This window comes from Mangifera indica, chromosome 20 (genome assembly GCF_011075055.1).
Source record: "Mangifera indica cultivar Alphonso chromosome 20, CATAS_Mindica_2.1, whole genome shotgun sequence".
NCBI classification, from domain to species: domain Eukaryota; kingdom Viridiplantae; phylum Streptophyta; class Magnoliopsida; order Sapindales; family Anacardiaceae; genus Mangifera; species Mangifera indica.
Window position 1 is genome coordinate 10,138,010 of NC_058156.1, and position 21,335 is coordinate 10,159,344.

At 33.2% G+C, this 21,335-nt stretch overlaps 4 protein-coding genes and 1 pseudogene across 5 annotated transcripts; 2 read left to right on the forward strand and 3 right to left on the reverse strand.

Annotated features, from left to right (window-relative positions):
• Positions 1-1,116: 1,116 nt before the first annotated feature.
• Positions 1,117-5,308, reverse strand: LOC123204081 (aluminum-activated malate transporter 9-like). The gene is made up of 6 exons (XM_044620627.1): positions 4,782-5,308; positions 3,700-3,837; positions 3,324-3,593; positions 3,074-3,210; positions 2,836-2,982; positions 1,117-2,159 (listed from the first exon to the last, which is right to left on the reverse strand). Exons 1-6 carry the CDS (start codon positions 5,131-5,133, stop codon positions 1,485-1,487), a joined length of 1,719 nt encoding a protein of 572 aa, XP_044476562.1. The 5' UTR covers positions 5,134-5,308; the 3' UTR covers positions 1,117-1,484.
• A 4,089-nt stretch (positions 5,309-9,397) lies between these two features.
• LOC123203888 lies at positions 9,398-10,154 on the reverse strand. 2 transcript variants are annotated; one of them, XM_044620357.1, is made up of 3 exons: positions 10,023-10,154; positions 9,853-9,937; positions 9,398-9,763 (listed from the first exon to the last, which is right to left on the reverse strand). In XM_044620357.1, exons 1-3 carry the CDS (start codon positions 10,032-10,034, stop codon positions 9,579-9,581), a joined length of 282 nt encoding a protein of 93 aa, XP_044476292.1. In that variant the 5' UTR covers positions 10,035-10,154; the 3' UTR covers positions 9,398-9,578. The 2 variants fall into 2 exon arrangements, with proteins under 2 accessions (XP_044476292.1, XP_044476291.1); XM_044620356.1 differs by lacking the exon at positions 10,023-10,154 and having other exon boundaries at positions 9,853-10,009.
• A 50-nt stretch (positions 10,155-10,204) lies between these two features.
• LOC123204318 (non-specific lipid transfer protein GPI-anchored 10-like) lies at positions 10,205-11,181 on the forward strand. Its single transcript, XM_044620924.1, has 2 exons — positions 10,205-10,738; positions 10,877-11,181. The coding sequence occupies exons 1-2, from the start codon at positions 10,258-10,260 to the stop codon at positions 11,023-11,025; spliced, it is 630 nt and encodes a 209-aa protein (XP_044476859.1). The 5' UTR covers positions 10,205-10,257; the 3' UTR covers positions 11,026-11,181.
• Positions 11,182-11,669: 488 nt separating this feature from the next.
• LOC123204319 lies at positions 11,670-12,720 on the reverse strand (annotated as a pseudogene).
• Positions 12,721-12,740: 20 nt separating this feature from the next.
• Positions 12,741-21,023, forward strand: LOC123204320 (F-box protein SKIP23-like). Its single transcript, XM_044620926.1, has 7 exons — positions 12,741-12,811; positions 12,933-13,053; positions 14,859-14,923; positions 15,241-15,358; positions 17,198-17,268; positions 17,352-17,416; positions 19,912-21,023. Exons 1-7 carry the CDS (start codon positions 12,741-12,743, stop codon positions 21,021-21,023), a joined length of 1,623 nt encoding a protein of 540 aa, XP_044476861.1.
• Positions 21,024-21,335: the final 312 nt, after the last annotated feature.

Genomic DNA, 21,335 nt, shown 5'->3' on the forward strand with positions numbered 1-21,335 from the left:
ATTAAAATATTATTAAAATAATTTTAATTTTATTATAATTAATTTTATATAATTAAAATATTTTTATTTTCAATTAAAATAACAAATAATATAAAAATATTTTGAAATAATTATATTTAGAAACATTAAAGTTAAAAAAAGTTTAATTACTTTTATTACATCAAATCAAATATAATAATTATTTATATTTATCAAATTATCATTTTCAAATATAATAATAATTTATACAATCTTGAAGATACTCTATTTTTATAAGAATTAATAATTTTTAATAATAAAAGATTATTTAAAACAAACGCACGCTTAAAGTTACAAACAACAAGCTCAAAATAGGTTTTAAGTCCGAAAAATTTAATAAATTGGGTTTAAACAAAAATTCCAATATTTGATTAGATAGTTTCAAAGCTCAAGCTTAAATTTTTTTAACTTGAATAAATCAGATCCGATTTAATTGATCCAATTGATAAATCTAATTGGGATTTGAAATGTTAACCCGATCCTAATTTTTTAATTTTTATTAAAATAATGTGAAGTTACCCAAGATATCAATACTTTTAGTTGGTGTTATCAATTACGCTTCATAAGTGTGAAACTTGAAAGTTTTGCCTAAAATAATCAAGGTTCGAATAGAATTCAAATCCAATGGTTTAAGAGTATTTACATTTTATTTTAGGCCTCATATAAGCCCGAAATTCTATCCGAAGCTCGAAATTAGGGTTGGACTCGAGCCTGAAATGAGCCGAGCTATGCTCGGCTCGATCGAGCTCGAGCTGGCTCAGTAGATTTTTTTTAAAAAAATTTTTATATAAAACGACGTCGTTTTGATCCATATATATTAAAAACGATGTCGTTTTGATATGAAAAACGAACCGAACCGAGCCGTACTTGAGCAGCCCATAAATAAACCGAGCCGAGCTCGGCTCGGCTTGAATCCAGCCCTACTCGAAATATTTAAACAAATCGGCTTTGAGCATCACAAAAAAAGTCCAAATAAACCGACCCGAAATGCGGGTTTCAAAACAAACTTGAACTGGAACTTAAACAAAACAGGCAAGCAGCAAAGGAATCAACAAGAGGAGATGAGAAATCAAAGAGCAAAGGAAAATAAAAATTCTCTGAGCTTCGAAAAGTTTCTATTTTCAAATATTCTACAACGTTTTTATTCTATCGCCAAAAAAATTCATCAGAACTTTCCTCCCTTCTTGCAGCTGCCATTTCCCACTGAGTTAAGTCAATCTTTGTGATCCAGATACTGTAATTACCATTCTATCCTAGATAAACTACCACTGAAGAGAGAGTTTAGACATTATTTCTTCTACCAAATTTTGTTGATCCCAAATTAGCTTCCATTGTCTTCGGATTTCGGAAACTGCAACCAATGTACATTTGAAAATCTTGCAACGAATGTCCTAAGCTGCAGTTCCACAAAAACCCCGCTTGAAGATCCATATAAGATATGATGAGTTCCATGTTTCATGATTTTGTCAGGAAGATGCTTCTGCTTTACTCCAGACGTTCAGCCATCTCCACAACCCAGTCGGCTGTGCTGCCTCTTCTGCTGACTGACCATCAGGTTCCTTAAAATTTGCTTTCTCACTTAACTCTTCAAATGCATTAACAACATTTTGCAATCTGGCAACAAATTCAATCAGAAGTGAAGCAAAAGTTGCTAAAGACAGTGCGCTTGCACTCTCATAAGTTTTTGATGTTTTCAATTGTGGCATTGCATTATTATCACATGAGATACGAGCTGGCCATGACATCTGTATCTTGTTTTCAGAGGGAACATCAGATACCAATCTGGATTTCACACCGAAGTCTGTTCTAACTGATCTAAGATCAAGTGCAGCTTCACTACGAGATTTATATTCAAGCACTTTATTTTCTTCATCAACAAAGTTCAGTAATTCTTGGGGTTCTCCCTGAACCTTCTCCCGGGTTCCGATTTCCCAGCTCTCTGCATTGACAAGAACGTAAGATTTCCGATCAACTTTGCTTAGCAATTCTTCTGCAGCTTTGTGCACTTCATAGAGTATGTCAACTGGACCTAATTTCTCCATCCTTTTAACTTTATTTGCAAGCTCACGCAACACTTTAGCACCTTCAATACCCACCCTCTGCAGCTCATGACGGAATAACTCTCTCTGGTCCTCTGGAGCCTATACATACAAATATTGTAAAGTTCAATAGATATACAGATAGTTCCACTCAAAGAGAAAAGTGAGGCCACCTCTTAAAATAACCTTATAATAAAATATGTTTACAGGCATGAAGTAAGACAACAACACAATTATACACAACAGTGCTTGTCATGGATACAAATGACCAACAAACAGGTACAACTTTCTCATTTAGCACATGAAACCATGGTTCATATGTGATATGAAATTACCCCATGCACGGTGATGTAAAACAAAAGATGCCAGGATAGCAGTGTAAATTTGTTAACTTGAAGAAACTTAAACAAGACAAGGAAAACTATAATGAAAGATGTGTGTTCAGTGATCAATTCAATGTTGCAGCAGACACGAGCAGTGACTCTCTTTGCTTCTTTAAGTAGGGGAAGGAATAAGATCTCCTTGCATACAAAATGTGATTCTCGTATATCTTAGCAACAGACAGTGATAGATTAGACTACCAGTAGGCAGTAGCCTCACCAAAACTCATAATTCAAGTCAATATTGAGAATAGAGGCCTCTTCAACATTCCTTAGTAAAAAAATATGACTTCTTGAGCTTTCAAATTAGGCAAACTAATTCAAAATGATAAACACAATAATTAGCTGTACCAATATTGTGCACATGTCAAACTTCAAAACTTCTGCAATGTCATTACCTGTATTTCCGAAAGTATGCATCCATGCAACGATATAGCAATGAACGCACAATGCCTTAGTGCGCCACTTAAGTTGACATAATTCTTCCATGGATATTTAAACGACTTGTAAGGGCCATGAGGTGGCTCCCAAACAGCAAATCCCATCTATATTAGAAGAAGGAATGTGGAAGGGGTTGAGAAAACAATTATATCATTCCCATTCATGAAATAAATTGCAAATTGGAAATAAGAATACCAGAGCATCCTCTTGGCTTTTTGATTCTATGGCTGATCTGTAGCCACTGTAAACTGGGTCATCAGCAGCTTGGTAAGTAAGAATTTTGGAAGGGACCCTCTTAATTTCAGTACAACTGAGGTAACTTTTAATACAACCTAGGTAGAAGCTCAAAGACATTAGTCACAGATAGAAAGGCAAGCAGGAGGGGAAAAAAGTTATGAGAAGCAATCTAATGAATTCAGTAAGACAATAAATGAACAGAATCTACCTTCCAAAGAAGTTGCCACATTCCTGAAATTTTTCGCCACCAAGTTGTGCAGATCTTCACCAGCCCAAATAGGGTAAATGCATATATTTACCACCAAACCAACGCCAGCACCCAATGCAATGAGCCAAAACCGTGATACAGCTGTATGAATAAACTCCCTTGTCCTATACCCAGATACCATTACATTACAATATGTCAACAAGAACACTCGAAACCCATATTCATAAGGCTTCATTGTTGGGTATAGCTTTGCATAACTAGCCAAAAATCCTGGCAATTAACAGCATAATGAATTAGAGAGACAAAAGTGACAACAATGGTTTGGAGACAAAATTAATGGAGATTCTGATAATATAGCACAGATACAAGGACAGACCTATGATGAAGATACTTGTAACAATTAAAACTTCATCCCACTCTCTGGCCAATTCTGAAAGCTCTGCCATAGCAAGAGCAAGCCCTCCAGCTGACAATGTCCCCAATCCACGGTTTAATCCTTTGCTAAGTGTTGCTCCTGCACACAAATACGGTTATATACCATGAAAAAATAAAACAAATTCTTTTTTTCTTGCTGGTAATTAGGTAGCAGTAGGATGATAGTAACTATAATGTCAACTTTGGATAAAGGAGCGAAATAATATTTTATATATATATATATGTATACGTATATATATAGATATATTAATCATATATGTTGAACAAATTGAGGTTACAACGACAGAAATGCTAAGCTACTTTTCTCATGAGCAGTTATTATCAAGGATTAATATAAAATATCACAACTTTATTCTATATAGTTAAAGGAACTAGACAGCCTATAAACTTGTTCATAGATTTTAGTAAATTTGTTACGAGTAACTAATGACCAAAGCAGACTCACATCAAGGTTGAATAAACATAAGAATCAATGAATCTGGGGCTGCGGAAATTTTATCTATCATATAATTCAACTGCTATCAATTCTGGTAACAAACTTCCAACTTCTAATTTCCATCAAGTGAAGCAGAACAATTCTATCAAATCCAATGTCTAAATGAATGGTGTATGCATAGCACCATAACTAAGCCAGCTTCATTACAGCTGAAACTCCACGATTGAGGAAATTCAAACCTTCTAAAATCACTAAATCAAGCAGAAACAAAATAAACATCAGCAAAAATACAATACCCTTATCAAATACAAAGACATCAGAACTTTCTCTAATCAGAGTTCTTGGTTTCACTCAGAACACACATTAGCTAATAGCACTAAACTATATAAGAAGTTAAATAAACATCATAAACACAAAGCTGGAAGTTAATTAAAACATATATTTATCCAAGTAAATGCTTGATTTAAAAACAATCCATATGCACGACAGAAAAGCGTAAAGATAAATTTAAATGCATGATAAAAATAACCCATAAAACAAAATCACAAAATAAAATCTATCCCAAAACAAAAACAAAAAAGAAGTACCTATACTGAACTCAAACACAACCACAACCGTAAGAATAGCCCAAACATAGTAACGATTGAGCTCTATAACAGGTTCTTTCAAGAAAATCAACAATGAGATGACAATCAAAGCCAAACCCATCTTCGCTGCGAACACAATCTTTCTCGGATCAGACTTGCCCATTCGCACAGCCTCATCGAATACATAGACCAAACGCCTTGTAGTGCTTGTTATTTTATCGCAAATGACCCGGCATGAGCAACAACATCTCTGTTGATCTGCTTCGCTGAACTCTGCAACGCTCGAGCCGAGCTCTGAGTAGCCGTTCACCGAGACCAACTTCGCCCTCAATGCCCCGAGCCGTGTCGCCATTGTTGTGAAAAAAGAACCTTCTTTTACGTTACAGTTTAGTGAAAAATGAGAATCGGAAAACGGGTTTTGGGTTTTTTGTTTACATGAAGAAGATGAATGCGGTTTTTCGCATTTGTAGTATGGAGTGGATAAGGAGACGTCTGTCGAAAGAAATGAGACCAATGGGGAGAGAGATCTGGGGGTGCAGTGGGAATACGTGGTCGTTTTCAGTCAATGTATTCAAAGTTGAAACCGGGACCCACAAATCCCCCTCAAATATACCAAATTATTTTAAATATTCATTTCATAATAAAATTATGCGAATGTATAATAAATATAATTTTAAATATTAACGAAAATATAATATATTATTATTTAATTAATTGATTTTTAGTTAAAAAATAATAATATATAATTGTATTATTTTATATCCTTATTAATACTTAAAATTAATATTTATTATATTTATGCATAACTTAAAAAATAAATAATATCATATATAATTATAATAAATATTAATAAAATATAAATTATATATTTTATTTTTAATTCCAAATTATCTAATTAAAATTTATTATTCCGTAAATTATTTATGTACATTATTTATAAGGAATGTTAAATTATGTTGCTCTAAAAATTTTAATTAAAAAAAAGTAATGATATTAAATATTATATTTGGCCTACAGTAAACTATTTACATAAAATTTGGGTTGGGTAATTTGAGATATGATCCATGTAATTTACGTAATATTTTATTACTAAAATTAAAATTTTATATTAAAATATATTATTAAATATAAATAATTATTATATTTAATTAGTAATAATAAAAAATATTAATATATTATTTTATTTAAATATTATTTAATATAATTAATTTAAAATATTTTTTATATTATTTGTTATATTAATAAAAAATGCGATTATTTTTATCTTTAAAAATTAATGAATAAAAATATAATTATAATAAAATTAAAATTAATTTAGTAATTTTTTAATACCTAAGGTAAATATGATAATTTGAGTATCTTTTATATTATCTAATAAATAATTACTATAATATTTTATTACTACCAAATTATATAAAATAATATAAATAATAAAAAATAAAATATCACTATAATATTTATTTTTCGAGAACCAAACAACCTTTTAATAGAATGCAAACTTAATCTCATGATAGCATTTAAAGTGTTTCTTATATCAATAAAATTATATATATATATTTTTTTAAATATACAAATAAGTATATACTTAATATATACTATCATATAATTAAATGATTTAAAATTACCGATAAAATAACCTCAATCTATATTATAACAAAATATCAATTGATTTGGTTAGTACCCTTATTTTAATACTTGTTATCCAAGCTCTATGTGACTTAGCCTTAGTTGTCATACGGCAATAGTGCTAATTCACCTTATTAGCAATCTCTCTTTAGCAAAATATTCTTTAAGTGTTTCTAAGGGATAGTTTGAATAATAATAGAGAATGTTATATATATAAAAGAGTATGAGTTCAACTCTTTTGACGATATTCAAGATTAAACTCTAAATTTACTCAATTTAATGGTTATGAAATCGATTATTAGATTTAGAGTTTTACTACTCCATATAGTTGGTTTGACCTCAAAAAAATAGTTCGATTCAGATAGGGTTTTTCATTAAATTAAAAAAAAAAAAAAGAGATATGCTTCAACTCTTAAGCAATTAAGCTATTAATGTATAACACTTATTAGGGCTAAACCAAGACCAAGAGACGAATAATACAGACTAATGGATAGAAATGGATATGAACAAAACTGAATTTAAATACTTTCTTATTTAAAGTTTTGCTCACATAAGAAAAAGTGTGGTTAAGGTTCGATTCGAGTTTATCAATTTAAAGTTAATGATAGTTTAAGTTCAATTTAGACTTTTAATTTAAAGTTTGAAACTCGATTTGAATTTATGGCTTAAATTTATAATTTTAATTTGTGACTCAAATTTGTTACTTAAGTTTGTAGTTTATTGTCAAATAATAATAAATAAAACGATATTGTTTTAACAATTTTTGATATAACTTGAATTAAATTATAAATCAAATTGAATATCATATAGCTTGTGAATTGGATCAAATCACCCTATTTAACTTGAGTTTAGTGCAGTTTTATAAACAAATCGATTCTCTGGAATCGAGTTCAACTGGTTGAACGCTACTGCCCTGGACCAAAATTTATAATTCGAGGAAATATGGGTTTGTCAACTCTGGGTTATATAATAGCTTAAAATAATTAGGCCAAAAGACAATGCCCTTTGATTCAGCGGCTGGTCAGTGACATTACCCACTAGAAGTTCTCACCGTCTTAGTCGGCTTGCTAGGTGGCCATGCCACGGGCCAAAGCGTGTTATACTGCTGACACGAAGCACAGTGGCCCTCAGCCTCAATCTCAATCCAACGCAGTTATCAAGAAAAAAAATTGGATAATGATAAATATGTTATGAATTTAATACACAAGTATACAAAGATAAATGATTCAAGAAGAATGGAAAAGAAAAAAAGAGAAAGAGAGAGTCAAAGTAAATGTAATTTTCGAATAAAAGAAGAAAATATATACATAAATTGAGAGAGAGAAGGGAGGTATTTATATATAAATTTTTCACCAACTCCCCTGACAAATTCAGGTGGCTCATATAAAAGGTATTTAATGTCTTCTTTCAATTTTCCAATTTCTTTATCATGTAGCCACCCTCACATAAATGCTTTCCCATGACATTATTTTGATTCGATGAGGTGGAAAGCTCTGGATGCATAACAAAATACATTTTATCAGCAAAACTCGTAAGCAACTCAAGTGGGTATAAGCAAGCTCGGCTTCGACTATTATTTGAAGTACGAACTTGCTCGGAAGTAGATCACCAACTTCATTGCTTTTTGGTTTTGCAATTCGTAATCTCGTTGGTAAAAGGTCAGTCTTTGTCATCTCTCTTTATTTCTGTTTATCTCAGGGTTATTTTGTTTTCTTTATTTTTTAAGTTAATTTAAACTGTTTGTTTGATCGTTTGCTGTTGTGAATTTTCAATTAACTCGATCTGGTATGGTTTCTTTTGTGATCTAATACAGTTTTGTTCTGTAAATTTTTTATCTTTAGGTTTATGAAATCGTTGTTGCAGATATATAGTTATTTTGGGATCGAGAAAACATGGGCGGTGGCAAAAATGAAGAATCCGGTGAAGGGCTGTTTTTAATATTGCTGTTCATTTAGCTGGTCATGTGGCAGGTCATGGAGGCCATGGATATCCTCCAGGACAGTATCCGCCACAGCAAGGTTACCCTCCTGCCGGCTATCCGCCGGCTGGATACCCTCCAGCGGCACATGGACATGGCCCATCAACCTCACATCATTCAGGTTTAAATTTGGCAATGGTTGTTTATAGTTGTAGTTGGGATCTTTACTATTCTGAGTATAATGCATATGCACTCAGTTTTGGGAACTCAAATGGTATTTTATTATATTATTAGATGATTTTAAATTAAAAATAAAGTAATAGTCTCATTATCAAAATTCCCATTTGGTTACTCAAAACTACTTGTATTCAGCATTACTCTACTAGTGTTATTGGTTTGGATCTAATTCATAAGATTACGAATAAATTGTGGCTTTGATATCATATGGGTTGGCATTGTGGATTTCCTCTAAAGATTGATCCCATATTTGCAATCTTGTATCAGTCTTAGGCCCTGCAGTCATTGGCTGACTGTGGAGATTTGAGGTTGGGAACTGGTTTTGTTTGTTTGCCATTTCGCCAGGGAGATTTGGGGAACTTGTTTGTCGATTTTGTGTAGCTGTGATTCTGTCGAAGTTGCTGAATTTGTTTGTTATTTTTCAGGACATGACTTAGCAAGCTCAACTCGAATCTAGTCTTACTTTTATTGGTGAGAAAAAGAAATAATGTATATATCCTCTAGAGTTGGGATTTACAAAATAATTGGGATTTACAACTATAAACTGCCAGTTCAAGAATCCAAAGTCCCCTAATTCTGGCCTTTCAAGCGTCGAAAGTCTCTCTAATCAACTCTAGAACTAGACTTAGATAATGACTGTCCAAAACCCAAAAACAAAATCCTCTCGAACTAGAAGAAAAGAAAAATTATAATATTAGGAGTAACTTAGAAGAAAAGAAAAATTATGAATAACCAGATAACGCTTGCCATAGATCGGGTTAAATTTCCAATATCAGTACTCGTGAAACTAGCAAAACAGACAATAATTAGCATGTTTCAGATCATCTCCAAAAGATTTAGCCACAACATTTTTTCAGTTTTGACAAATTATTATAGCAATGAGGATTGGTTCATGATCAAACTGGTGTGGAACAGACTGAGGCTGCATCTCTTGTTAAAAAAGACCCAACAAAAAGCCTGTAAGGTTTACATTTATTTCATCACTTGGATACTGATTCTACAAACTGCTACAGGACTCATAATTTGTAGATAACACTGATTTGAGATCGATTATAGGAAGGAAACCATACAGTCGGTGGGGCTTTTCTGGGTAAATTGTTGCATACGGTAGAAGATTCTCTTGATGATGATCCTTCATTGACAGGTGTACAAGTAAGAATCACCTCCTTCTTTGATACATTCACTTCTATAGCTTCCACATCTGCAGAAATATGGTCAATCTATACGAAACAGAGCTTAAAATTCTGATTTAAATAATGGGTTGAGATGTATTTTGAAGAAGAAACATACCAATATCAGCTCTGGAAATTACATTGGCTACCTTCGCTTGGCACTTGGCACACCTCATATCAGCTGCTAAAATCACTTCCTGAAACTGAAACCAAAACACCATTGTCCCAAAATTCATTAGTATTATATGAAATCTCCATTGAAACCAGAGGCAGTGACAGAGAACCAACCAGAGGAGCCATTTCTATAGCTTTAGATAGAGTTTAAGTCTAAGAAGGTAAGGCCATGATATGTGGCTTAAGTTTAGGGTTACTACAAACAAAAGTGGTTGTCAATTTTTGCAAGAGATTGGACCAGTTTTGATTGAGAAATCTGATCTTCTTTAGCTGATTATACTTCTTAACAGCGAATGGATGGAGATAAAGCGTGCTAGAATAATAAATTGAGGGACCATATTTCTACATCATGGACCAATATCTATTTTCAGTATCTATAAGTTACCAATTTGTGTTGAAATTAATTTCCCTCAAGAAATCACACACACAAACACAAAACAAGAAACAATCTATGTTCCCTGTTCATTCTCTTCCTGTCATTGCTAGAAGGTCTGTGGTCATGCTGCTCTTCTTTGCCCTTCCTCCAACTGCCCTTTCTCAAGGCCCTGCTGCTCCAACTCCGCTGACCATAACCAATCGCGTAACTCACTTGCTACCACTATCCCCATGTGTGCCATTTGTCCAAGGCACCACCCAGTCACCAGCGCAGATGTGTTGTATCAACCTCAAGCAAATCTACAGCCGGCAACCTGCTTGCCTTTGCCTCTTGCTCATTGGCACTACCCTCAGGAATTTGCCTATTACCTCCACACTAGCCCTGCAGCTGCCTATTCTTTGTATAAAATTTCAATGTATAAGGTCACAAATAGCGGATATATCATTGTCCACCTCAATTTAAGCATTGTTCTGATTTCACTGAAGAGGTACTTGCCCCAGCCGGTCCTCAAGTTCCCGTTGGCGCCAATGCCAACTTTAGTGTTGCTGTATGCAATTGACAAAATTTTAAGCACCTTTTAGTTGACTTTAAGCTCCTCCTATGCTGGGTCCGGATTTACCTAGGCCAAGCATGATGGGACTTGGACTTGGCAGGAGCACTGGTATAAAGTTGCCGGCAGAAGGTGTATTGACAGTTATGGCTGCAATTTCAACAATTCTGTTTGCAATATGTGAAATCTAATAATCCAACAGTAGCTTTTTCAATTAAGTCATTGTCAGTAGGTGATTATGGTGTCCTGGTAAACTTTACTAGTATTTGAGATCAGTATATGCATTAAGCAATCAGCTTTGGTGTAATTTACCATGTTTCCCTTTGAAGTGTGTTCAGATGTTATTATCATTATGTTTATAAATAAGGCTTGCTTGCTTGGGGCAATGGCAGAAGTAAATTTAACATATCGCATACAAGAATATATTAATAATTTAAGTGCAAATTATCAATAATTAGTGGCCTTAAGTCACAAACAAACGCCAACTACATTACTAACCAGAGAGATATCAGTTTTCTGCTATCCCAAAACAGGGCTATTTCAAGCATTCTTACAGCATAAGCTCAAAAATCAACTCTAAATTTCTGTTCAATATCACATCAATTGAGATTTTCCCGAAGATTTTAATGGACCAATGCAATTTTTTTTTTTTTAAATTTCTACAAACAATCTCCTATGAAGTTTTTGGCTGTTTTCTCTGTCCAAATGCTATTATCATCTAAAAGACAGGGCGGACCCTGCTGACAAATCCACAAAAAGGTCGAATGTTCGAAAAATGAGGGATACCCCAGAAACCAAACCTAGCCTTTCTACAAGCACAACTGCAAAGGTCGAACTGATGTACATCTTGGCAATTTGCCAGTCATGAATGCACAATAAAATGTCTTTTTGTATCAACATGTGACACAATGTTAAGATAAATTTGAGATAAATTTCAAACGTTATCTTATAAATTGAGGGCAATGCCTTCAAAGGATTTTCTTTCAACTAGAACTAGACCGTGTCTGGAATACAATTTCTTTTCCATTCATTTGAAAGGTGACTAATCCAGACTAGGTACTACCTCTGTTGGGTTGGACTCGAAGACATCCGAATCAGACGCCTCAAGTCCCTCTAAAAGCTCTCGAGATTGGACTGACTCTTTGTATGCAGGCGTCTCCTTAAAATCCATGGCTCCTTCATTTTATGTAACCACAGCAATACCACGGGCAATCAGCTGTTTCATTAACCAAAAAACACAAGAACAGCAACATCAGCCCAGAGAGCCATCAAGAATTAGCTTTATAAAACGCCAACAATTAACACATAAGCAGTCATTTCTTAACCTAAAACAATCCTGCGCCAAAATGAATTACTGAAAATGCTAACACCCTCAATGATCAATATGTGAGAGACAAAAAATGATTTCAATTACCAAATCGTATTCCCCATGAGCCTACATTACAACTTCTAATCTAATTTTCCAATTGTGAAATATTATTTTGTTAAACAAGAAATATAATCATGTGAATAAAATGAATCTTTTAACTGCTATAATCTTCTACATTTACAACCAGCCAGCTTCAAATTTCAAAATCCTTGTTCAAGAATTCCCAATTCAACTGATTTAACATTTTCTAATTCGAGACTCAATAAAATCAACAACACATACAGCAAAGCCAATGCCAAAAGCGCACATGTATTGCATAAAGAACCCTAAACCGTCCCACTGAGAAGTCTGTTGAGAAGATTGACAATTTTCCTAACTCTTTCTGGCCTCCACCAGCTTGGGTACTTGCAGCTTATTTATGTTTTTGATGTCTGGATTATGCAACTAATTTGTTGACAATATGTCGTCATCATTATGTCCTGAACCAAGTGACAGATGGATCGGAGGATACAGTCATTTTCCTTTTCCTTTCATCAGATGAAGCTGAGCCATTATTTGTCGTCTGATGAAGGAATAACAGATCCAACGGCAGGAACAGGGGATCTCAGGTGACCAGTTAGATCGGTTTACGCTGAAAGGCTCAGATTACCTGCCACAGCTGACAACAGTTGTCTACTTTTCCCCCTATTTTTCATGTATAAAAGCTGCTGTAGTTTGTAAATCATTAAGGTTTTCAGAGAATAAAATTCCAGAGTGTTCATTTTTCCTCACTTTAGTTTCAATGTTCTGTTCTTTTGGTTCTACAACTGCTAGTGGGAAAGTTTACAAGGGCCAATCCATAATATTCAAGGTAATTCCACTGATCCCGGCGCTTTCCTTCTTGTTTCTCTCGTTTCCACTTCACAAGTAGATTTATAAATAATTATGAAAATTATTATTAATTTTGTGCATTTCCTTTTTCCGTTTTCATATATAAGATATAACGTGCAATTCAATTAACTTACAATGATCTTCTTAGTACATGACAAATTTATACAGTAAAATTTTCAGTGTTTAAGGTTAAATTTGTTGGGTTGAATTTAATCTTGGACTTAAGTTGGTATTTAATCTTATAGTTTCAGACTAAACGAATTCTTCAATGAGTTGAATCTCGGAGCAAGTAGCACCAAAGGAAAACTTGAAGCCTATGAATGAAAGTATAAAATGGAGTGTTTTGGAAATGAGCTTGAGCTTTAGATTTATTGAAGGGGAACTTAGTTTATTGTTCTTTTTAGGTGAGCGCACAAAACACAAAAGGGATCTATCGAAAAGTTGGAGGCCCAAGGTAAATCGATCATCATTTTAAAGCTTGGACATGTGGTGTTCTAAAATATTTAGTCACTGTATGTGTATTTAAATATGTGTTTAGTTAACTTTTGCTATAACATTGTTTCTTTAATAAAATTCCAGAGTGTTCATTTTTCTTTCTTGAGTTTCTGTGTTTTGTTCTTTTGGTTCTATAACTGCTAGTGCGAAAGTTTACAAGGGCCAATCCAACTCATATTCAAGGTAATTCCATTGATCTTGACGCTTTCTTTCTTGTTTCCACTTTGCAGGTAGGTTTATGAATAACTATGAAAATTATTATTAATTTTTTGCTTTTTCGCTTTCCATTTTCACAGAGAAGATATAGCGAATAGTTGAATCGACTTACAATGATCTTTTTATTAGATAATGACTTTATATAGTAAAATTTTCAATGTTTAAGATTAAATTTGTTGTGTTGAATTTGATCCTGGAATTAAGTTGGCATTTAATCTTATAGTTTCAGACTAAACAAATTCTTCCATAATTTGATTCTCAGAGCACATAGTATCACAGGAAATCTTGCAGGAGCCAAAATATTGGTTAAGAAAAATAATAAAATTAGAAGAACAAAGATGACAACTAGAATAAAATAAATTTGTGAGGCAAAACTTTTAATTTCTATTTTATTGCACAGAACTATCACAGAACCATTATTTAACCCTAGCCACAAAGTTTAGGCAAAAAATAAGAAACCAACCACACAAAAAAATTAACAGTAACATCTGTAATATAAAATTAACATATAGGCTATAATCTAAACTAATTATATAAAAAATAAAAATTGGTTTAATTCTCACAAATCATGAAGCCTATTATTGTAAGTATAGAATTGAGTGTTTTGGAAATTAGCTTCAAATTTATTGAAGGGGAATCTAGTTTATTGTTCCTTTTAGGTGAACATACAAAAGATGAAAGGGATCTATGTAACCATTGGAGATGCAAGGTAAATCAATCATAATTTTGCTTTTGCATCTTTTGCTATTTCTTAACAAAAAAACTCTAGAGCACATAGTGAGTAATTAGTGTTCTTAATTTTTTCTGATCTTAATATGCTTTTCCTTATTTAAAGTAATAAAGTTGCAATGTCATGTGTTTCTTTTTTCTTTTCTTTTTCTTCCCCTCTCTTGGCCTCGCATATCTCTTTGTTACCTTAGATCCTTGATCATGTTTACGAATCATTGGATGCTAACGCCTTACCAGCAGAAGAGCTTTTGAGAAAATCCAAGTTGTGCATGCTGCTCCGATGGGCTTTGAAGTGTTGATTGTGTGTCTCTTTAACTTGTTTTTGTCTATTCCGATTCCAACCAGGCAAAAAGGACGTTGCTCTACTTGGTTCTTACACTCACTTGCATGTATCCGGATTTTAACTTCAGGTATCTCTTTACAGAGGCTTATAAAGGAGGATCATGGGTAATGCCATTGTTAGCTTATAGGGCAACATGGCAACCCAATGTATCATCCTCTTTTAATTGCATTGGGAGAGTTGTCAAAAGGTTTAGCAAACAGTTTATAAAATTGTTCCTCTAGGAGAGAGTTCAAGTCTCTTCATTTCCCAAGTCTAAATTTGGCCATTCCTTTTCTTGCTTCATGTTTGATACAACTCACATTGTTATTACAATCCATATTAGTACCATGAATTGCACTCTGATGATGCATCTATGTGTCTTTTATTTTTATTGCCATGTATTAGGATATTACTTTGGAAGTTTTGGGTTTTTAGTATAGAGAATGTTTGCCAATACCTCAAAGAGAAATCTCAAAATGAATTTCAGCATACGTTCGAGAATGCGATGTCTGAAGCTGCAGAGGTATTAAATTGTACTATTTTTCATAGTTGTCAAAGGTGTGCCTCCTAGGCAAGGCTTTACTTGATAATTTAATTGATAATTTTTATGAATAGTCTACTGTTTTGTGTTTGCCTAAATCTAGGAAATTTACTCTGACGCTCTTTTGTCTGAAATGAGTTTTGGTGCTCCTTTATTGATTACTAATTTAATAGGAGTAAAGTGAAGGCCGAAAAAAAGTTCTATGACGATCAAAGACTCCTTGACTTGACTTTGGCTTCTTGCTTACCCAGCTGAATAGGCCGCGAGATATGGTGACTCTTCCCCGTAGAAACACTTTTTGACATGTACCTAGTGATGCAGGTTGTAACACTAGATGAGTGTAAAATTCACCGTTACCATCTAGATTATGAAGCAGATCCAATTCATGCTAATGATGAGATAAAAGGATAGAAGGTACTTGTATATTGGGGGTGAATTTGAACCGTGTGGGCTCAAATTCTCTTTTACTAGTGTTATTATCATACGTCTCATAATTTGTGATATGGTGACGAAGTAAGCGGATGATGTAAATGTTTTAGTGATACGGCATGTTTTGCTAATACGCACTATATCATTAACATAGCTATGAATAGGAAGAATCACATTTTATACGTTAAGAAGTAAAGCTAGAAGCTGAAGCGTTACTTGTCATCTGATGAAGGAATAATCACGGTTAGATTGGTTTCCGCTAAACAGCTTCGATTACCTACTACAACTGGCAATAGTTGTTTACTTTTCCCGCTCTTTTTCATGCATAAAAGCCGTGTAGTTTGTAAAACCATTAAGGTTTTCAGAGAATAAAATTCCAGAGCATTCATTTTTCCCTCTTGAGTTTTTTTGTCCTGTTCTTTTGGTTCTTTAACTGTTAGTGCAAAAGTTTACAAGGGCCAGTGCAACTCATATTCAAGGTAATTCCACTTATCCCAACGTTTTCCTTCTTGTTTCCACTTCGCTGGTAGGTTTATGAATAACTATGAAAATTATTATTAATTTTGTGCCTTTTCTTTTTCCATTTTCACAAAGAAGATATAGCATACAGTTGAATCAACTTATAATGATCTTTTTATTATATAACGATTTTATATAGTAAAATTTTCAATGTTTAAAATTAAATTTGTTATGTTGAATTTGATCTTGGAATTAGGGCATTTAATCTTATAGTTTCAGACTAAACAAATTTTTCCATAATTTGAATCTCAGAGCACATAGTATCAGAGGAAATCTTGCGGGAGCCAAAATATTAATTAAGAAAAATAATAAAACTAGAAGAACAAAGATGATGACTAGAATAAAATATATTTGTGAGGCAGAATTTTTAATTTCTATTCATTGCGCAGAACTATCACAAAACCATTACTTAACCCTAGCCACAAAGTTTAGGCAAAAAATAAGAAACCAACCACACAAAAAAATTAACAATAACATCTGTAATATAAAATTAACATATAGGCTATAATCTAAACTAATTATATAAAAAAAATAAAAATTGGTTTAATTCTCACAAATTATGAAGCCTATTATTGTAAGTATAGAAGTGTGTTTTGGAAATTAGCTTTAGATTTATTGAAGGGGAATCTAGTTTATTGTTCCTTTTAGGTGAGCAAACCATTGGAGATGCGAGGTAAATCAATCATAATTTTGCTTTTGCATCTTTTGCTATTTCTTAACAAAAAACTCCAGAGCACATAGTGAGTAATTAGTGTTCTTAATTTTTTCTTATCTTAATATGCTTTTCCTGATTTAAAGTAATGTCATGTGTTTCTTTTTTTCTTTTCTTTTTCTTCCCCTCTCTTGGCCTGGCATATATCTTTGTTACTTCAGATTCTTGATCATGTTTACAAATCATTGGACACTAACGTCTTACCAGCAGAAGAGCTTTTGAGAAAATCCAGGTTGTGCATGCTACCCAGATAAGCTTTGAAGTGTTGATTGTGTGTCTCTTTAACTTGTTTTTGTTTATTCCGATTCCAACCAGGAAACAGAGGCATTGCTTTACTTGGTTCTTACACTCACTTGCATGTAGCCGGATTTTAACTTCAGGTATAAAGGAGGATCATGGGTAATGCCATTGTTAGCTTATAGGGCGACATGGCAACCCAATGTATCATCCTCTTTTAATTGCATTGGGAGAGTTGTCAAAAGGTTTGGCAAACAGTTTATAAAACTGTGCCAATAGGAGCAGCTGAGAGTTCAAGTCTCTCCATTTCCCAAGTCTAAATCTGTCCATTCCTTTTCTTGTTTCGTGTTTGATGCAACTCATATTGTTATTACAATCCATATTAGTACCATGAATTGCACTCCGATGATGCATCTATTGTCTTTTATTTTTATTGTCATGTATTAGGATATTACTTTGGAAGTTTTGGGTTTTTAGTGCAGAGAATGCTTGCCAATACTTCAAAGAGAAATCTTAGAACGAATTTAAGCATATGTTCGAGAATTTCAGCACATAGTATAAGAGGAAATCTTGCGGGAGCCAAAATATTGGTTAAGAAAAATAATAAAATTAAAAGAACATAAATGATGACCAGAATAAAACAATTTTATGAGGCAGAATTTTTAATTTCTAATTCATTGCACAGAACTATCATAGAACCATTACTTAACTCTAGCCACAAAATTTAGGCAAAAAATAAGAAACCAACCACACAAAAAAACTAACAGTAATATCTCTAATATAAAATTAATATATAGGCTATAATCTAAACTAATTAAATAAAAAAATAAAAATTGGTTTAATTCTCACAAATCGTGAAGCCTATTATTGTAAGTTTAAAATTGAGTGTTTTGGAAATTAGTTTTAGATTTATTGAAGGGGAATTTAGTTTATTGTTCTTTTTAGATGAGCATACAAAAGATGAAAGGGATCTATGTAACCGTTGGAGATGCGAGGTAAATCAATCATAATTTTGCTTTTGCATCTTTTGCTATTTCTTAACAAAATACGCAAGAGCACATTGTGAGTAATTAGTGTTCTTAATTTTTTCTGACCTTAATATGCTTTTCCTGATTCAAAGTAACAAAGTTGCAATGTTATGTGTTTCTTTTTTTCTTTTTCTTCCCCTCTCTTGGTCTGGCATATCCCTTTGTTACTTCAGATCCTTGATCATGTTTACGAATCATTGGACGCTAACACCTTAGCAGAAGAACTTTTGAGAAAATCAAGGTTGTGCATGCAGCTCAGATGGGTTTTGAACTGTTGATTTTTTGTCTCTTTAACTTGTTTTTGTCTATTCCGATTCCAACCACGAAACAGAGGCATTGCTCTACTTGGTTCTTACACTCACTTGCATGTATCCAGATTTGCACTCTGACGATGCATCTATGTGTCTTTTATTTTTCTTGCCATGTTTTCTGATATTGCATTGGATTTTTTGGGTTTTTAGTGCAGTGAACGCTTACCAGTATCTCAAAGAGAAATCTCGAAGACAAATTTCAGCATATAATCGAGAATAAGATGTTTGAAGCTACAAAGGTATTAAATTATACTATTTTCTGTAGTTGTCAAAGGTGTGCCTTCTAGGCAAGCCTAGCCTTGATAATTTAATTGAAAATTTTTATGAATAATCCGTTGTTCTATGTTTGCTTGAATCTGAGAAATTTACATTTTGAGGCTCGTTTGTCTGAAATGATTTTGGTGTTCCTTTATTGATTACTGATATAGTAAGAGTAAAGTGAAGGCCGATTTACTGCTGGTGCATTATCTATTAAAATAATATTATGTGTACATAATTTTAAGTAAATAATTGAATACATAGTTGATGTATTATCATGCGATTGAGTATCACTATCCAAATTATGAAACAGACCCAATTTATTCTAATGGTGAGATAAAAATGTCATATGTACCTGTATACATCACATAATTTGTATTCTTGTCTCGATGTACATGAATACCTATCTATTTTGTTCAGATGGAGCATGTACTACTTTTTCTATAATATAGAACATAGATGAGTTGTGGGTTGTGCTTTTCATTGCTCAAGGTGGGCAAAAATGTTTTACTTAAACATCAAATCTCTTGAACCATGATATGATTATTCATTGGTCTCCCTTTTGATTCTTCTTGCAATAATGCAGTTTGATTAGTATTATATATATAAATATGTATAATTATCAAATAGTATTGACTAGTGATCATGTCAAATTGGATTGTAAACTTACATAAATATTATTGACTGAAAGGTAAATTTACCCTTTTAAATTGGAAAAATAATATACACCAAATCAAAATACTATCAAATAAGAATTAGATTGAACTAAATTAGAATCGAATTCAATTAGAATCAGATCAAATAAAAAGGTATATATATTATTTAACAATGTGATTATGTCTCTTCGTATTATCAGGACTCTTACTCTTTTCAAAGACTTAATTGACAAGAAAAAGCTTTATTTTTAACCTATAAATAACTGAGAGGAGAAGTCACAATTAAGTGGCCTCCTATTGAATCACTGTTATCTCAAATGCCTGGCTGCATTTTTATTTTTCTCTTCTTAATTCTTCATCCTCTTGTTCTTGAGCTATTTTGCAGTCATAGATACCACCACTCCGGATTGGACTAGTCTTCCTGGAAAACTCCTTACGTCAATAGCAAAACACCTCCACACACGAATCGACATTCTTCGTTTTCGCGTTGTTTGTAGCTCCTTCCGATGCATACTGCCCGGTCCCCCAAAACTCCTATTTCCAGAATCAATTTTAAAGACAACTGACTTTCGCAAAGGTCCCAAACCTGACAAGGAAGGCCCCTTTGTCCTCATAGAATCTACTGTTTATGCCATCCAGCCTGTTGACGATGAAACATCTGCACAATGGTTTGTCGAAGTTGAAGAGACAACTTCAGGAAAATTCCGAATAAATGATCCCGTCTCTGAATCTTATCTTAAGAACTTGCCACATAAATCTTTGAACTTGTTGGATTATCGGGTTAAGGAAATAAGTAAATCCTACGTTCTTGAACCAGCTTTTAACTATGAAAGCAATAAGACAAAAGTTGTGAAAGTAATGCCTTCTTCTTTCTTCGATCAAAATGATGACGAGTTTGCTGTCATGGCAAAATTCAACGGCGACCTACTGAGTGTATGGAGAAATATAGACAAGAAGTGGACTAAGGTAGACATTACAGTGGCTTTTGGGCTTCCTGACTATCTTGTGGATATTGTTTATCGCAATCACAAGTTCTATACTATTACCTACTATGATTCTATTATAATTACAGATTCTAAATTTTTGAAAGTTGTGGAGGTTGAAATACCAGTACATCCGCCAGGTGCGTTTGATATATATTTGTTAGAGTCTTCAAATGATTTACTAATGATTGTCCGGTACTACGGTATAGATGACAAGTTTTTGGTGTTAAAGCTTGATGAAGAGATTTATCAATGGATAAAAGTGACGGATGGATTGGAGGATTGGGTTTGGGTGTCCTCTGTGGGCCTAAGAAGTTCGTATTCTATTGTGGCCGAAGAGTTGAGTGGGTGTAGAGGGAATTTTTTTTATTTCAAAGGAAAATATAAAAATGATTTATTTTGTGGTGAATTAGATGATGTTCAGGTTGTTAACCTTAAGGATTATTCTGTTGAGAAGACTGACAATTTTCCTAACCCTTTCTGGCCTCCACCAACTTGGGTTCTTGCAGATTAGTTATGTTTTTGATGTAATGCATAATTTTTTTTGAATTTTCGGTAGATTCATTCATTCAGCAAGTGTTTGTTGGGGTTTGGATTGTAATGAAATAAAATATGAAGCAGCTGAATTTCAGATGAACCTGTCAATCAGCCACGAATTGCGAAAAAAAATTAGTTGAATGAAATAATCTGTCGATGAGACCAAATATTTTACAGTTGAATCTTGTCTAAGGGCCTACATATATTAAGTTTACACCTAACTTGCTTGATAACCCACCAATTCAAATTACAAATTTGAGACGCATATTTAAATTATAGGATTTCTTAC

What these genes read in the sequence shown, in the direction of transcription:
- LOC123204081 (XM_044620627.1), bottom strand. Translation starts at nt 5,133, where the DNA reads ATGGCGACACGGCTCGGGGCATTGAGGGCGAAGTTGGTCTCGGTGAAC. An exon ending in TACAAGTATCTTCATCATAG is followed by an intron (nt 3,594 to 3,699) that starts GTCTGTCCTTGT and finishes GTTAATTGCCAG; the next exon opens with GATTTTTGGCTAGTTATGCA. An exon ending in TGTGGCAACTTCTTTGGAAG is followed by an intron (nt 3,211 to 3,323) that starts GTAGATTCTGTT and finishes GCTTCTACCTAG; the next exon opens with GTTGTATTAAAAGTTACCTC.
- LOC123203888 (XM_044620356.1), bottom strand. Translation starts at nt 9,970, where the DNA reads ATGAATTTTGGGACAATGGTGTTTTGGTTTCAGTTTCAGGAAGTGATT. An exon ending in AATTTCCAGAGCTGATATTG is followed by an intron (nt 9,764 to 9,852) that starts GTATGTTTCTTC and finishes ATATTTCTGCAG; the next exon opens with ATGTGGAAGCTATAGAAGTG.
- LOC123204318 (XM_044620924.1), top strand. Translation starts at nt 10,258, where the DNA reads ATGGACCAATATCTATTTTCAGTATCTATAAGTTACCAATTTGTGTTG. An exon ending in GGATATATCATTGTCCACCT is followed by an intron (nt 10,739 to 10,876) that starts CAATTTAAGCAT and finishes GTTGACTTTAAG; the next exon opens with CTCCTCCTATGCTGGGTCCG.
- LOC123204320 (XM_044620926.1), top strand. Translation starts at nt 12,741, where the DNA reads ATGAAGCTGAGCCATTATTTGTCGTCTGATGAAGGAATAACAGATCCA. An exon ending in GCCAATCCATAATATTCAAG is followed by an intron (nt 13,054 to 14,858) that starts GTAATTCCACTG and finishes GATTCCAACCAG; the next exon opens with GCAAAAAGGACGTTGCTCTA. An exon ending in CGATGTCTGAAGCTGCAGAG is followed by an intron (nt 15,359 to 17,197) that starts GTATTAAATTGT and finishes TTGTTACTTCAG; the next exon opens with ATTCTTGATCATGTTTACAA.